The sequence below is a fragment of the Crocodylus siamensis genome, chromosome 1, assembly GCF_052110815.1.
Source record: "Crocodylus siamensis isolate JL-2025a chromosome 1, ASM5211081v1, whole genome shotgun sequence".
Classification (NCBI taxonomy): domain Eukaryota; kingdom Metazoa; phylum Chordata; order Crocodylia; family Crocodylidae; genus Crocodylus; species Crocodylus siamensis.
Window position 1 is genome coordinate 132,481,837 of NC_143395.1, and position 17,967 is coordinate 132,499,803.

General features: G+C 46.0%; 1 protein-coding gene across 1 annotated transcript in view; it reads left to right on the forward strand.

Annotated features, from left to right (window-relative positions):
• The window catches only part of LOC149873341 (centrosomal P4.1-associated protein-like), a 76,953-nt gene that overhangs the window by 18,988 nt on the left and 39,998 nt on the right, over positions 1-17,967 (forward strand). The window contains exons 4-7 of the mRNA XM_090042904.1: positions 652-897; positions 1,922-2,035; positions 6,958-7,099; positions 13,652-13,760. Of these exons, the coding sequence (XP_089899030.1) occupies positions 652-897; positions 1,922-2,035; positions 6,958-7,099; positions 13,652-13,760 (611 nt within the window). The remainder of the gene's footprint in view (positions 1-651; positions 898-1,921; positions 2,036-6,957; positions 7,100-13,651; positions 13,761-17,967) is intronic.

Here is a 17,967-nt window from a genome sequence, read left to right on the forward strand (position 1 = left end):
ATGAAAGGACAAGCCAATTGCCCATCAAGAATGACCAGGGAGAGGGGGGCGGGGACAGGCAGAGGCAGAAGCCTGCCAGGACAGCCAATCAGAGCATGAATAAAGTGTTACGGACAGACAGACAGATGTAGGTTTTTATAATATTAGAATATCTGCTCTGAAACTTGCTTCCCCAGTGGACTGAGAGTACCTTATTTACCCTTTGGAGCCTGTGGCAAGACTTATTAAGCTAGGCTTTTGCTTGATGAGATAGTTGAGAAGGGATGGAGAGCAACTGCATTTCTTTTTCTTGGGAATCATTTATTAGTTCCCTTTAAGTGAGATTGTGCTAATGAGCTAATATCTCATTCTATGCAAATTTATATTCTCGCAAGGCAGATGGATCCTTTAAACTTATAGCTAGTTTAGTTAGGCTTTCATCCCTATGGTGCTTGATTATTGTGGATGTGGATTTGGTGGTTGTACTAAGCGTATTTTGTAAACCAAAAAAATAAAATAACAAAATGTAACATCTTGCTTGAATATGCAAAGCCCAGTGAGTAATGTAAAGCAATCCATGGTTTAGTACAGCCCCAGATTTGCAGGAAATTTGTGGTTCAGTACAGAATCACCGTCCGGTACCATACTGATTTCTCTCTTTTGTTCTTTTAGGCTTTTCACCCTCTTCTGGGGTCTCTTCCCACCTACTTCCCACGATGCCACCATTTCCAAGATTTGCTGCCACTTTATTTCCTGTCCAGCTCCCTTCAGAAAATTCTCCACAAGTCCAGAGCCCTGGTCACTTGCAAACTGATCCCTTAATAATGCGTCCACCCCTGCAAAGAGGTTCCCCAGTTTCTTCACCAAACAATAGCTGTGCAGAAACCTCAGGAGAGAATCCACAAATTCCAGGTCCAGGTTGGTAATAAACTGCAGCTGTGGAAATCTGCACTCAGGAACAATGTGCAAAGCATCAAGATTTTTGCCTTTACTACCCATTTTGACTTTCATTATTTTTATAATGTTGCTTTAAAAACTTTTAGAGTAAGGGTCTTTTCATTCATTTTTGTTTTGCCTCTCCATGTTTGGAAATAGTGGCAATGTTGTTTCTAGTACTGACATAGAAAGCAGAGACCTTGTTTCTATGGAATGGGTACAGGGGGAATAGAAAAAGTTTAGATTAAAAAGGAAAAGTAATTACAGCTGTAAGGAATGTGGTAGCTTCTAAGAGAGAAAGTTTAAAGGGAACCAGCATGGCTTGCAATGATCATAGAATCATAGAAAAGTCATGGCTGGAAAGGACCTCCAGGCTAAGCACAGACATTCGGGGGCAATAGGGGGAGGTTGCATTGGATCAAAATGGCCGCCTGATATCAGGTAAATCAGGATGTGGTGGGAGGGGGGCTGGGGGGCTGGCAGAGGAGTTGGGGTCCAGCAGGCTGGAGGGGAATGGGGGTCTGCCAGGGGATGGGCAGGTTCCCCTTCCCCAGGTGGAGTAGTTCCTGGGGTTGTTGCTCCACTCACACACACTTCATAATGCTACTGAAATTGGGCACATGGACAGTTACTACAGAGCTAAGGCTCAGTAAATCCTTTGGTAACTGTGAGTAGTGGTAACACAGTATATGGGGTTACATGACATTATCTGGTGGAAGTGGGGCTGCAACTGGAAACATTTTGAGGACTGTTCCTATAACTATCACAGTATAGTGCTATAGTACACCAAAAGATCCAAAGTCCCTAGCTCAGCAGGGTAGTTAAGCTCATTTTTGAGCATGTGAGTCCATTTCTGAGCATATGAGTAGCGCACTTGGCTTAGGTGGGACTGTGCATGCTTAAGGTTTGCTACATGCTTAAGTGCTCTGGTGAACAAGGCAATGGTGATGGGTGTTTTTTTTCAAAAGCAGTTACAGCACTTTAATTGAAAATATTTTATTTTAAGCTGTTTCTCTGAACATAGGAGCACACCCAGAGCCATTATCTCTGTGTCCTGGGAGCCCCACAAAAAGACTTTCCAGACAAGATGCTCTAGAAGAGGAAATAACAGCAGACAAAGGTGAATACCAGAAAGGATTTGAGCAATATATTCTTTTATGCTATTGTGAACAACTAAACTTGATGAAAAAGCTGAACAGGGCTGTGAATCTGAGGAGGGGTCATGAAGAATGGCTCCCTGGTCAACCATTCTTGTGTCTCAGTTTGAAAATCCCAGTGCTAGAGCAGTTCTGGGATTAGTGTGTTCCCTTTGACTCTCTTTGCAGTAGACCCTCTAAGGTAAGGCAGATTGCCTGGCTTGGTTCATGGGGCATATGGGTTGAGGTCAAGGGACCTGGGTTTTGTTTCCAGTTCCACCATTTCCAGGCTGTTTAACTTACTTGCCCTCTCTGGCTAGTTTTCAGCTGGTGCCAGTGAGCACTGCTCTGTTATCTTCTCCTGCAGCCCATGCCCTAAACTGAACTAAAGCTGGTATATTTGAAGAATGGTGGCACTACAGCTTGCTCTTCCTCAGAAAAGAGGTGATTCTCCCCTAGTCAGGCTGGCACAAGGAGGCTCAAGTTACTTCTCTTTGCACCTTTGTGGGTGAATCTGATGCTCTGGCCCCTGGCAGATGTTAATTTAGATGCATAATGGAGTTTGAGGAATTCTATCCTGGATCCCAAAAATCACACATTCTGTCATGCCAGATATTTAAAATCTGGCATGGCAAGACACATGATATTTTTGGGACCTGGGGGAAAATTCCCAAGATCCCATTGTGTGCCTGGACCTTTAAAGCTGAGCCAGACAGCCCACTCTTGGGGACTGGTTGCTGAAGATAGGTTGCCCAGTGCAGCTTTAAGTTTGTCAGAACCTAGCATTAGAGACCTACACCTGAATACTGGGCTCTTTGCATACTGGGAAACTTAAGTGGGCACTCTTTGACATGCATATTCAAACTAAAGCATGATATGATCCAGCCATATTTTGGGCTGGTTTGACATTTTATCACATGACAAATTGGCTGAATATGTAACATGTTACACTTTATCATGCAATTAATACGTTAATGGCATGATAAGATGTAACATCTGCCAGAGGTTTAAAGAAGCTGAGTTGCACATGGATGGATTCTTTAAACATGGATGGATTCCTTTTCTCCAGGAGCAAAATCCTGTCTGTTGTGCCAAGTGAAGTAGCAAGGCATGATGGGGTTGGAATGTACTGGGTGGGGAAGAGAAAAAAAAGAAAAAATCAAGAACTCCCCAACCCACCCCCATCAGTAGCACTTGCTGCATTTCCACCCAAAAATAGTGGATGCTGTAGCTACCAGCTCTACATGCAATGTGTTTAACAGGAAAGATCAGGTCCAGGCCTTCTGTAAGATTACAGGTTTCTATTACTTGAGTTACAGGAGTCATTCTACTAGAGGCTAATGCTGAAGTTCTGGCTTTTGAAATGGCAGCTAACCCATTTCAGTGAATATAGTCAGCTACTTCAGTTAGAAGGGTGCGGGGCTTTGTGGCAGGACGCGACCTAGGGGTGCCGTGAACTCCCCTAGCGCCCTGCTACCGTGCCAAATCGGTCTCAATGCACCCTCTTTACCTCACCCTCCATGTCTTTGATGTTGATATAGTAAAAGGGAGGCTGCCTTTCTACCCTCTTTGGCACGGTGCCTTGATGTATCTTGGCTTGGTCTAGTCGCCCAGTGCACTCCAACCTCTGGGCTACACGTGAGTCCTACAGTCACCCGTGCCCTCACAGGTCCCCGGACTCTTCTCCATTGCCCACCTGTGCCCTCGCGGGTGCCTCCTGGCTTCTCCCGCGGCTCTCGCAGCCCGCACCAGGGCCTTGCCTCGCGATTCCCTGCAATCGAGGCTCAGGTAGCCATAGCTGTGCCTGGCCTCCAGACCCCCTTTCCGGGTCTTGCGCCCCACTGGGGCTTCTTGCCTGCGCCCACACAGGCTTTCCCCCGATACTGCCCACACTGGGGCCAGGGTCAGGACACTCCAAAACGCAGCACCCTCTCCGGCACCAGGAACCCCCACACTACTGGGGAGCTCCTATGAGGCCTCCTCCACCCCTACAGCCTCACCCGGTCCTCTGGTGTAACACAACAACAAAACAGAAAACACAAAGCCCCTGGGCTATAACGTAAATTCCAGGCCAACCTGGCTATCTTTCATGCACATCCCTGTCAGGGTTTCTTCCACCCAGTATCATCAAGCAGACGTTGCTCCGGCCATCAGGCTTCTCTGCTATGCTTGCCCTGCTTGCTCCAAGAGAGCTCCACCTTCCTTGGCTGCCAGAGGGGAACTGACTCTGGCCTCAGCCTCGCTGTTTATATAGGCCAGGCCTGGCCCCCTTCCGGACAGCTGACTAGACTGGTTGTGTCGGCAACCCACACCTGTGCTGCCCTGGTGACTGGCAGCTGAGCCCATATTACTGTTTATCAGTAGCAGGCACCTTAGTGCCCTGCTACAGGCTTGTAGGCTTTTCTTTTACAAGTTAAAAAAAACGAAACAGGCAGCTCTGTTATCCAGCAAAGTGATTATCTAGCCTCCTTTTGAAGACCCCCTTGGCCCCAGCAAGGTGATTATCTAGCCTCCTTTTGAAGACCCCCTTGGCCCCAGCAAGGTGATTATCTAGCCTCCTTTTGAAGACCCCCCCAGGGTAGAAGCAAGCACTACTTCCCTTGGAAGTTGGTTCCAGATCCTAACTGCCCTGACGGTGAAGTAGTGTCTCCTGATATCTAGCCTGAACCTACTCTCAGTCAACTTATGGCCGTTATTCCTAGTTAGTCCTGGTAGTGCTCGGGAGAACAGGGACTCTCCCGTTCCCTGCTGGTCCCCCCGGTAAGTTTATAGACGGCCACCAGATTCCCTCTCAGACTTCTCTTGTGGGGGCTGAACAGGTTCAGGTCTTGTAGCCTCTCCTCGTAGGGCCTGCCTTGCTGCCCCCTGACCATGCGAGTGGCCCTCCTCTGGACCCTCTCAGTACTGTCCACATCCCTCCTGAAGTGCAGTGTCGAGAACTGGATGCAGTACTCCAACTACAGCCTGACCAATGTCACACAGAGGGGGCGGATCACCTCCTTGGACCTGCGTGTGGTGTACCTATGGATGCATAGTTTCATAGTTTCATAGTTTCATAGAAACTACTTGCATGACAAGGTGTGATTAGCCTTACTGACTGCATCCTCACGTTGGTGGCCCATATTCATCTTGGAATCAATAGTGACTCCAAGATCCTTTTCTGCCTCTGTGCTGACAAGAAGGGAGTTCCCCAGCCTATAGGTATGCTGCTGGTTCTATATCCAAAGGTGCAGCACCCTGCACTTGTCAGTATTGAATCCCATCCTATTCTCATCCGCCCACCTTTGTAACCTGTCCAGATCTAGTTCTAGCCTGTCCTTCCCTTCTAGCACGCCCACTTCTCTCCACATCTTAGTGTCATCTGTGAATTTGAACAGGATGCTTTTCACCCCCTTGTCCAAGTCACTGATGAAGATATTGAACAGTGCGGGCCGGAGAACCAAGCCCTGGGGTACTCCACTGCCCACATCCCTCCAGGTCAAAAATGACCCATCGACCACTCTGTGAGCGGCCCTCCAGCCAATTTGTGACCCATCTGACTGTGTAGGCATCGACGCCACAGTCGTCTAATTTTTTAACGAGAATGGGGTGAGAGACAGTGTCGAAGGCCTTCCTGAAGTCCAGAAAGACTACGTCCACTGCAACACCTGCGTCCAAGGATTTTGTGATCTGGTCATAGAAGACCACCAGGTTGGTCTGACAGGACCTGCCTCTAATGAACCCATGTTGGTTGCCCCTAAGCATAATCTCCTCTGCTGGTCCCTCACAGATATGCTCCTGGATAATTTTCTCAAAGAGCTTCCCCAGGACCAAGGTACGACTAACAGGCTGATAGTTTCCTAGGTCCTCCTTCGTCCCTTTTTTATAAATGAGGACCACATTGGCCAGTCCTCTAGCATCTCACCAGAGTACCAAGAGTGCTCGTAGAGCTGTGCCAGGGGTCCCGCAATGACCTCTGCCAATTCCCTCAGCACCCTGGGGTGGAGATCATCTGGACCTGCTGATTTGAACACATCCAGTCCCAACAGAAGTTCCCTAACTAGGTCCTCTCTGACCCTGGGCCTGGCTGCGCCTCTCCTGGGTCTGTCTGGAATCCCGGTGGGGGGGACGTCCCTGTTCAGAAAAATGGAGGCAAAGAATTTGTTAAAGAGGTCAGTTTTATCATCTGGTGTGAAAACAGTCCTGGATGTAGGGGTCCAGCTGGGAGTCTGAGCATGCACTCAAGCTTGGGCTCCAAACTCTTTGGCTCTGGAGTCAGCACAATCCTAAGCTACACAGGCAGGCCTAGGGAGCTGATGTGGCTCCCAGCCCTGGGGTCATACCATGCTTCCCTGGGATTGGGGGTGAACAACTGATGATGCTTCCATTTGTGGGGGCGCACAAGGCATGAGAGCCCGGTTCAGCTTATTGCCTCCCAGCCACAGGACCTCAATGGTGCACCCCCATGGCTGGGTTCCTGGATCACCTGACAGGGCTCCTAACTGCAGGAATTTGCTACTTGCTGGTGCAGGGGGAGCCTGTAATCATGATCCCAGGCTCTCCCTGCATCAGCAATAAAATGTGATGGGATCTATCATATGATCCCCAATTACACCTTCTTTCGTGCACATATGGCATGGCAGGAAGCATGATTGTGACAATCATGCCTCAGATTCCATCACACCTGTACCTGCATGTCTAGCAGGGGCCCAAGGAACCTCCATTAAATCATTTTAATGTTTTCCTCTTTTTGGTCATTAGACTTAGCAGATATATTTAAGTATATCTTATTTTCCATTTAGGTAATCTTAACTTTTTTCCCTGAAGCACTTTCAAATTATATATATAAAAAATCTTAGACTATGTAGAAAACAATGAAGACAAAAATTAATTCTTTCTTTATATTGACACCTCTCCTGACATATAGATAAAGATCTACTAGAGGAAGAGTCTTGCCTTGAAGCCTTGCCTGCCACTGAAGAAAAAGGAGGAGAGCAAAGTGATGAACAGATTCCCCTTTCACCCTTTGGCATAAGAATCAAGACAAGGAATAGAAATCTGGAAGACAGGTGAGGAATGGGTTTAGTTTGTCACTAGAGAGACAAAATTGAAGTTATCTGTAAAATAGTTTTCTAGCTTTGCTTGCTGTGATACATGTATAGTTACAGTTTCAGATGTTAGCGTATCAGTGGGTTTTATGTACAAAGATTCTCTCCCTAGAATGACAATGGCTTGTATGCAGAGGCAGAGGTGAGACAAATCTGTGGCTCTGTGGTGGGACTGCCAGGTCCAGAATAGAAACATCACTGATAATATTTAGCTGGCTCTTAGAATAAAGACAAGTAGGAAAGGCCTATGTGTCTGGGGGGTATGTGGTAACTATGAGCACAGCGGAAACCTACCTTCAGTTTTCAGACTTACCAGCCAAACAAATAAGTAAAGACTTAAAAAGAGGTCTCTTCATATATTTTTCCCTTAGGACTTGTCACTTTTTGCCACCCTCCCTTATTTTTCTTCTTTCTTTCTTTTTGTGTCCTATATAGTAAAACTCTGGCTCAGCCAGCCCAGACTGCTCCACCTTTTGCTATGCTGCTGTGAACCTATGACTAGCAAGACAGTTTAAAAACACCTTAAAAAGACTGATGCTGGTTAAACTTTGGCAGGTCTTGGACTGGCTGAGCAGGTTCTAGGTTAGTGGTTCTTCAGCTGCAAGGTTTACGAGAGTTAACATCAGAACCAAAAACTGTATTATGTATCCTGCTGTTCTTTTCTCTACCCTTTTGTGGGTTTATTTTGTTTTGCTTTAAATAAAAATGGGCCAGACTTCAACTGCAATAAGAATTCAAGGCCATCTAAGCTAAACTTTTCCCTTTTCTCCCTAAATGGACTTTTTGCTTTTGCAAAAAGAGAACCACATCAGAGGGACAACTGAAAATCTGAATAACAGGCCAGGGCAGTGCAGCAAGTACAAACATTTTAGTGCCACTACATAAAAGCTTATTTCAAAATGTCCCTGCAGTATCATAAAGGGAAATAATAATGACAATAATGCAATGCAAAAACTTGAGGATGTCATACATGCATAGAACAGCTTCACAGGATCTTAATTTCCTTTAGAAAAGCACCTCTGTAATTAGGTCACTGATTTAGTGCTCTCTGGGTGCATCTGCATAAGACACTAAATGCACAGTAGACTAATTCTACTGCATGTTAGCGTGTCACAGCAGAAGTTGTGCTATTGTGCTAATGCATGGTAAAATTAGTCTACTGTGCATTAGTGTCACTAAAAAGACATGCACCAGTGCTACTGCATAGTAGCTCCAGTTACTGTGCATTTAGTCAGTACCTGTTATTATGGGTACTAAATTTAATGTGCAGTAACTATGCAGCATTAATGCATGTGTAGACATATCCTCTGAGGCTCAATGTATAGATGACTTAAGGTTATAATGCACATAGCAGCTAATGATGAAGAACAAGAGTAGTCTTAAGTAACGAGATTTTTTAATATACTTTAGCTTGATCACTAAAATAGATATTCTATTTGAGGAAACTCAGGGTTGCGTTTTTCAGTGGGCCTTAATCTACCCTTTGTTTGCTCACGTGAAATTTTGCACATGCAGATGATATTTCAGATACTTTAACCATCTCATATATCATGTAAGGGCATGTCCAAACATGCTCAAATAGGAGCAGCACAAATTTGAGCTGGGGATTTTTGCCTCAGCGCACATACCTAGACATGCGCTTTGGTGTGGGGCAAGTTGTGCCACTTGGGGCTTCTCCTGGATCTGCAGCCAGGGGGAGTTAGAGCCAGCATAAAAAGCTGCCCTGGCAAGCAGCTTGGGGCTACTTGCTTCCAGGAGCTTCTGGGGCCCGGCCAATTGGTATCTGGGGACACTAGCCCCTTGTGCCAGCTAGACTGCTGAAGCAGCCCTAATCGAGAGTTCCCTGCACTCTTTACCCACTACAGCAGTCTGGCAGTGGGGGCAGCTGCCTGGATATGACTTGCTGTGACCTGCAACAGCATGTGGCCCCAAGGCTGTGTGCCTGCCAGACCCAGATAGGGACTACACGGCTGCAGACAAAACATCTGCACTTCTGGGCTAACTGCCAGCAGGCTGTGGCTGTATAGTTGACTTGTGTGTGGCACTACTGTCATGTGTGTCGCTGCCCTGCCATCTGGGCGGCTATTGCCTCAAAGATGTTCTCAGTGTGGTGGCCTGCTTTGAACTGTCAAAGCATGTCATTATGGCCCCAAGTGCCCAGGAGGTCAGCCACCTCCAGCTGAGTCCCAGGTGTCAGCTCTGAACAGGCTTCTCTGCCTGGGTCCTGCCACTTGCCTCACTAGCAGGAATCCTGGTGTTCCCTATTTAAAAACTGGAAAATCTCTGATAAAAAATCCCAAATTCACTCTTTAAATACCCCAAAATCCATGTTCTTCCACAATTAATACAAAAGACCACTAGGGAGAGAGAGAGAGAGATCAGTTAGGCAATGTTTTATAGATATATTTACAATGTTAAAGCAATTTGGAAGCCTACTCGTGTCTCTATCATCACAATAAAATAAATTGTAAATATTTATATGTTTTGATATTTGCTTTTGGTTTTCTTATCATAGAACAGTTAGCAGTCCTCAACCCCTTCACTAACTAGGTTGTGGGGACAGCTGCCCCCACAGCCACAGCTCCTGCCAGAAGGTCTCATCCTGTCTGGCAGCTGGGCACAATGGGTGTGATGGGGAGATGTGGGGTTTGCAGGAGGGGGGAGGGAAGGGGTGTGGGGGATGTGGGAGGTGTATGGGTGGGGTAGAGGTATGTGGGGGGATGTGGGATGTGTGGGTAGGTGTGGGGGGACTGTGGGGTGGGGGGCTGCTCAGGAGAGGTGGGTCTCCTACCCCCACTGCAGGGCCCACATGCCCCTCTGCAGGGCCCACATGCCCCCCCGCAGGACCCTAGCCCCCTGCAGGGCTCACATTCCCCCCCTGTACAGCCCACATGCCCCCCCCCCACAGGGCCCCAGCACCCCACACGGTCCCAGCTCCCTGGCTTGGCCTACAGCTTACCTGCAGCAGCAGCAGCAACCATTGGAGTGCTCAAGGCCTCCTGGCACAGCCATGCTGAGTCAGGCCAGGCGTATGTGATATGGCACAGGCATGGGGGGGCTATGACAGGGGGGCCTGAATGCCCCAATGGCCACTGCTGCTGTAGGTGAGCTGTGGGCTGTGGCAGGGAGGCATGTGGGTCCTGCGGGGGGGGGGGGTGGCCCACCCCTCCTGAGCTACCCCCCCACCATGGTCCCTTGCACCCTCAAAACCCCCCCGCCCCTCCAGCCCTCCCACACCCTACTTACCTGGAATGGAGCCTGGGTCCAGGTTGCTGCAGCCTGCATTGCTGTTTGCCCTGCATGGGCAGGCAGTGTGCTCAAGTATCAGGGCAAAGGGCAGGCATAGAGATGCTCTAACTGGCTACCAGAGCATCTCTTTGGAGTACCTGAGCCTTCAGTTGCCACACGGCATGGTCCTGGACCATGCCCTGCCCTGCTTTTTCTTTTTGAGGGGGGGTGAAGGGGTGGGGGTTAATACCTGGATATCCAGGTAGCAAATTTTGAGCCTGTGCTGCAAACATTTTTTTGTCTCCAGCATGCCTCTTGCTGCATCTCACACTGCTTTGAGACATGGCAAGAGGCATGTGTGGGATTGTCTGGACGTGCCCTAAACGACTATCACATGGGTTTTTCCTTTATAAATCTTTAAATACCTAATGATAAACAGAAGAGGGGGACTTGCTAGAAAGAACATTGCTGACTTTTACTTTTCAAGTGCTTTACCTGTTTGTCTTCTTTTTCTGTGTCTTAAATAGAAAAGAAATAGATTTTAATAGTGGTTGTTAAAATGGGATTGTGATCTAAGAAAACCTGATGTGAAATCCTGAAATATATTTCACATTTCACTCTTCCAGCAGGTGCTTTTTTAACATTTTATTCCTTGTTGAGTTTGGAGAGAGCTCCTTATTACTGCATCAGGAGACTGCCTTTCCTATGGTAACCCCCTTCATTGTTGCTTCCCCTTTCCCTGCCCAGATTAGCCATGTGTAAAGCAGGAACCATATAATTTCTTGGAGAACCTTTACACTGAATCGCAGCCTTAGAATTCCCCATCAGAGTGTGGATACTCACTTCCACTGTCTGTATCACTTTCACAGCGCTTCTGAGAACACTGCTTGGTAAGCACACCTCACTTTTGTTCTGTGTATGTCACACCTAGAAACAAGGCGATGAAGTTGGTCTGAAGTCTCCTTCCCCCATTAATCTTGAGATCCCCACATCTGGTGTGCTTGAGAACAAGTGGCAGGCAGTACCCTTGGTACAACTCTATTGCCTTATTTCTGCATTTGGTACATGTGGAGCAGCAGTGGGTGGGTAGACCCATGCCTCTGGATGGTGCTGTCCAGCATGCCATGGAAGCAGTGTACACATGCCCAGTATTGCCAGCTCTGTCACTTGGATCCCCTTAAATCATGAGGTTTTGAAAGCAGAGGTCCCCTGATGCATATTACATTTAAAATGTTAACAGGTTAATTGTGCCTTAAATAGTAACCCAGCCACACATTCAAGTCAATTTAAGGCATTCATAGATTCATAGATGTTTGGGTCAGAAGGGACCTCAGTAGATCATTGAGTCCGACCTCCCTATATACCTGCAGGTACCTTCCAAAGGTACCTTACTGTATGATCATACAGTAAATGAACCACAGTGCTATTCCACATATAATGTGTAGTAACTTTGTGGCTTGTTTTTCATGCCTTAAATTCAATGTGTGGCCAGCTAGGGCTGGCCCATGACAAATCCCAACACTCAGCTCAGTGTCAGGGTCCAGCATGAGGCAACCGCAAGATCTGGAACACAGCTGTCTCCTACCCAGTCAGGCTGGAGGCAGAACCAGTTCCTAAACCCAAGGGTCCCACTTGACCCCCAGAGGCAGAAGGGGGATGCAATGAGCCTGACATCGAGGAGTGTCTCCCCCCAGTTTCAGGCTCACTGCACCCCAGACCTTTAAAAATCATGTGTGTAGGTGAGCTTCATGCACAGTTTTTTGACATTCTGGTCCCTGGGACCCTGGGATTAGGAGCCTGTATCTGATCCCAAAATCCCCAGCACCTATGATGTCAGCAAACCACATGTACAGTTCAGCTTCACACATGGTTTTTAAAGGTTCCAGCATGATGGGACCCCAGGACTGTGGAAAGGCTCCCTGATCCTGGGGTCCCTGTGTACCAGGATCTGCAGAAACTATGTGTGCTGTGCAGCTGAGGGGCGCGCACAGTTTTTGCTCATTTCCCATTATGGGGACCCCAGGATCAGCAACCACAGCCCAATCCTGGGGTTTCTGTGCCAAGGGATGAGTAAAAATCACAAGTGCCTCCCATCTAGGGTTTTGTCTGATTGTGGGCACCTAGCTTTCAACTTGTTGATACAAGCCTGGGATCATGGTCCTGGTGTCCCCTTGCGCTGGCAAGTAAAGTACGATTGGAATCTAATGCCTGATCTCAAAATCATGTGCACTGCCATGCATGTGTGATTTGGCAGGAGATGCAGTAGTTGGGACTGCAAATCAGATACCATCACACCTTTAAGTGAATGTCTGTCAGTGGCCTGAGATTCTCACAGAAATCAGAGGAGTCCAGGAAAGCAGGTTTTGGAGAAATCACCATGGACCGTGAGACTCATGATAAAGTTGCAAATGTTGGCAGTACAGAGGATGAGCATGTGAGGATGCACACAAGATCTCACAGCTCCCTGTATGTACTCACTCATTATTCCTTCCATTGCCACTGGGTCAGCTGCTATTGTGTGGCAACATCTTTGAAACATGAGCAAATATGAGTAGACTCAAAAGGAGGAGGATGACATAAGACCCAGGAAAAAAAATCTGACCACTCTGGGACCACTCTTTTGGCAAGGAATCTAGATCTAGTTTCCCTCCTCCCATCCTCAGAAAGCACCCACTGTTCATGAATGTACAAACAACTTCATACACATGTTTTGAACAATAGTGTCTGCACCAAGATAGATAGACTGTACACTTGCAAAAGCAATCTTTGCTCAAGTGTTAGAGTATATTAGCTCCACACACGTGCAACTATTTGCTACACTACCCTGGCCTGTTATTCAGACTTTCAGTTGTCTCTCTGATGTGTTCCCTTTTCTGACAAAGCAAAGGTACTCTGGAGATTGGTGTTCTTTTCATCAAATATTTCAGAAATTTTCCTTTGACTAAATCATTCTTTACTAGAGCTATTCATAGTCTAGAAAAATGTTTAGAATAAACATGGTTTGCAGGGTTGAAAAAAAGAGTCCAGCTTTTGAGATTTACTTTTTCCTTTAGGTATGTTCCATTTCCCTTTTTCTTTTTTCCCTATTTTTAAGGAGAAATTGATATTGATCTGAAAGTGAAAACAGTTTTTAGATGACAGTTTTGCACTACACTTATTGCTCACTTCTTCTTTCTGTTAAATGCAGATCAGCATTGAAATGTGAACTAGATGTCAGCTGCTTCATAATTACAAAGAAAATAGTTGGGAATCATTATATTCACTACCCTTTCATTCTTTGCCTAGGCCAATCAGACCAGGAATTGGTAGAAGACAGAAGACTTTTGAGGAATTTGTTGAAGAACAATTGAAAGTAGACTCTCAAATAGTAGAAAAACATCAGCAGGAGCAGCAGGTATTGTGCTGTTTGCCGTATTGGTGGTGTTCCGCTTCTAGTTTCTGATGTGGCCTTCTGCTTGCCGGTGATGCATAGGCCTTGTTCTAGATCTCTGCACAAGAATGTCTCCTATTGCCTTTTTAACGACAAATGAAAAAAAGGTCAAAAAGGGTCAATCATCTACCCAAATTCAGCAGCTTACTGGATTAAGGCATTTTGATTTCTATAGGCAATAGCACCCAACAGAATGGTGTGGCTAGCAGCCCACCTAGGAGCTGATCCAGAGGTAGTGAAGTGGCATAGATAAATGCCCTGTTTTGGATCACTCCACCCTCTTTTTTAAGTCCCTGGAGCAGGTAAGAGTTTCTCTCCTCTTGGCTCCCTGTCCCTTCCCCTCCATACTCAGCAGCACCTCCCCTCCTCTCCTCTTCCCACTCATTCCCTCCCTGGCCCCACCCACCACTGCTACTATTCCTGCTGAATTCTAACCATTTCAAACTTTATTTAAAGGAGATCTGTATTTCAGGATGACCCTGCTAGTCTATTTATCAGCCCTCCCTATCAAAAATCTGTATGGGTCTGATAATCATATCCCTTTGACTTTTGGTCTGTCATTTTTTGAGGGGGCATGTTCTTGCCAGGTGGTGAGCACTCTGATTCTGATGTTTCTAAGACTGCAGGCTTATGCTTAGCTGTAAACACACAAGTATTCCCTTTGATGTGAATGAGATGTCTCACATGCTTAAAGATAATGATGTACCCAAATGCTTTGAATAGACTGGAATGCTCAGCACTTTGGGCAGCTTCAGTCCACTGATCTTTGTGAAATGTGCAGAATTATAAGCCCTGAAGGCTGACCTCTTCAGTTATTTCAGAGGACAGGTGTAGCTTGGACATTAACAGTGCAGACTTCTTAGTTGTCATTCTCTGCAGCTGACCTGCATGACATACCTGTAGGGAGGAGTAGGCAAGTCATTTTCCATGGCCCATTAAATCCTTCCTGCTGAGATGGACCTCAAGCAAGATTTATTAGTATCTCCAAGCACTGTTGGCTTATAAGCACTTTTTAAAAGGTGGACCCTGGGCCCCTGCCATGTGTTACACTTGAGACGTGATTGACTCGTTAATTACATCTTAAATTGTATCCCAGCCGTATGTTAAAGCAAAGAATGGTGTGATAAAGCAAGGAATAAGTCACAAAGTTATTACACAAAAATGTTCAATAACTTTTTGGATGGTTCCTATCATGCTATTAATTGAATGTGTAGTCAGGTGCATCTCTGTGGCTGGGAGCCCCATCAGCTGAGGGGCCTCCCAATTTGCAGGAGCTTGCTTCCTGCTGCTGCAGGGTCAGTCTGGGATCATGATCCCAGGCTCCCTCTGCACCAGCAAAAAGCATGATGGGATCTGATATTCAATCCCACAGTCATGCCTCCTGCTATGCATGTGTGACATGGCAGGAAGCATGATTGTGTGGATTGCACATCAGATCCTATCATGTCTTTGCCTGAATACCTGGCAGGGGCCTTAGTATCAAATATTACTATGGTTTTTGACCACTTATAATTGCATTTTATCTTTAAGCACTAGTTTTGCTGTCTTGCACCATTTACTGACCTGCAAAATATAGTTTTGTATCAAACATATTTTGAAACCCAGAGCATTAAACTCCAATTCTCTTTGTTCACTAACAAAGTAACACACTCAGATTCCAAGTGATTCTTGTTTATTTGTTACGCACAGCACACATAATTCCTTTAGCTGTAGGCAAACCCAAAAGCAAAACTTCTTACCCACAATAGCTATTCTTTTTTCTCCATTCTTTCCTATTCTCTTAGTAAACCAGAAACATAAAAGGCAAAAAGGTGATGTATGCATAAGAGAGTGACATTTAGTATCTATGTCTCTGTGAGGAAAACTGATATGTTAATGCAATGGAAGCAAATGCTATGTAGTGATAGATATTAAGACCAAAATTTTCAAACTTGAATGCTTAAATTAAGCAATTAAATGTATTTATAGTCACCTGAATTAAGTATTCCATTTTGAGAGATGCCGGGATATCAGAAATCAAGCAGTCAATCCATTTTGAAAATCAGACTATTAATATAGATGCTTTACTTTAGTCACTCACATTTGTAAATGTTGGTTTGTGAGTACAGACACCTGAGAAAATTATCACATAACATGCTCAGACATGAGGAACTAGACTAGAACATCATCTTACTTTCCTATTAAAAAATGCCACCTAGTACTTGAGCTGAAGTCGTACAGTTTCTGGTAGTAGAAGATCTCATATCCTTTTAGTAGGCTCACTGCTTGAAAAAAGCTTCACCCGTTTACTTAGTTACTCAAAGAAGATACTGTATGCTAGACTTCTGGAGGCCCAGTTGAGTTTCCTGTAAAATCCTTTGCTTGTGCAATGTTGTCCACTGCTTGAGTCTTCGTATAATTTATGATTAACAGAACACTCAGGACCATGTACTATCAAGAACTTATATGGCAATTCCCATATAATAATAATAATAAGGGAAATAATAAGAATTGCTTGAAGATGGTAAGGAACTTAAACATAAAAATATCAACGTCAAACTTCCATTTTGCCTCTAATGTGATACAGACAGGGGTATCAAACTCTTCTGGCCCCACAGGGCCAGATGAGTGGCATGGAACCAGTCTATGGGCTATATAAATGGTGTGCCGCCATCCCCATGGGGTGGCCTGGGCCCACAGATGCCTCCCCCCTCCTCCTTCCCATCCCCCACCACATGCAGGATCCAGACTCCCAGTGCTCACGCCAAGGTCCAGGGCCCATCTGCTCTAGCTGGATCAGGATGTGATATGCATATGGTGCCCACTCCAGCTAGTCTGGGGTGAGTGTTGCATGCAGCATCAGTGCTGGGGCAGGAGTCACATGCAGCACAAATGTCAGACTGGCCAGAGCTAGCTCTGGATAAGACATGCAGGGGATCCGTGGTCCCTCCCCTCCCTGAATGCGGCATGGGAAACAGAGCGGGGTGCCATGTGCACTATGTCCCCAGGACCTCCATGTGGGACTGGTCCAGCATGCACCATATGTGGCATGTGAGTTAACTCAAGACCCAGGGCCAGCAGCAAGGGCTGGATGATGTGTCTCTGGCCTGTGGGCCATACCTTTGACACCCCTGAGTTGATTTAGCTGCTGATTACCTCAAACTTTCTTGTCTTCTTAGGAATCCTCTGTTCTACTTCTATCATTTCCCATTCTTTCCATGACAGCCTAATGTGTCCTCAGAGACTGATCTTGTTCCATAAGAATTACTATACAATGCATTTAGTTCATCCAGCCCAGTATTCTGTCACCAACCATGGCAAATAGCAAATGCTCTGGAGAAAGAATGTAAGAAACAGGACATATTCAGAATGATCTCTCCCATATCACATCCTTCCAATTTCCAGCAGTCATAAATTTAGGGAAGCCTGGGATTACATCCCTGACTACTGCATTTTAATAGCCCTGATGGACCTGTCCTCTATAAATTTATCTAAAACCCTTTTTTGATAAACAGTGCAGTTGTACTGTTGGCACCTGCATTGTCCTGTGGCAGGAAGTTCCATGAGCTAATTATGCATTCCATAAAAATGTACTTCCTTCTGTTTATTTTAAATTTGCTGTCTGACAATCTTATTGTGTGCCTCCAAGTTCTTGTATTATGAGACACAGTGAATAACAGTTCTCTGTCCACTTGTCCCAAACCATTTCCCTTCTCATATCTCCTCTCAGTCACCTCTTTTCCAAGCAGCAAAATCTTAACCCTTTCAGTCTCTTCTCATATGGAAACGATATGGCACATACTGCTCCCATTATCTCAAAGGACAGACTTATGAGCAGCCTGGCACACTTCAGACTTGTCTGAATTCAGCTTGATCAGACTCACTAAGAAGGGACACCCCTCTTGAGATTCAGCTCAGTGAGAGGAGGCTTCTACCAATGAGCTTAACTGATTGACAGACTTCAGAGTTAACAGAGGGAAAAAGGTAGGTGATGATGGTGCCAACTTTTGCCCACTAACCTATTGTTTAATGCACTTGCCCAGGAAGTGGAAGACCTGGATTATAGGCCTCCTCAGACTGATAGATTCCAAGGCCACATCTCCCACATTCCAGACAGTGCCTTAACTACCAGACCAAAGGTTAGGTAGGGCTGAGGGCATCATCCTCCATCCCTTCTGTTGAAGCTGGGCCA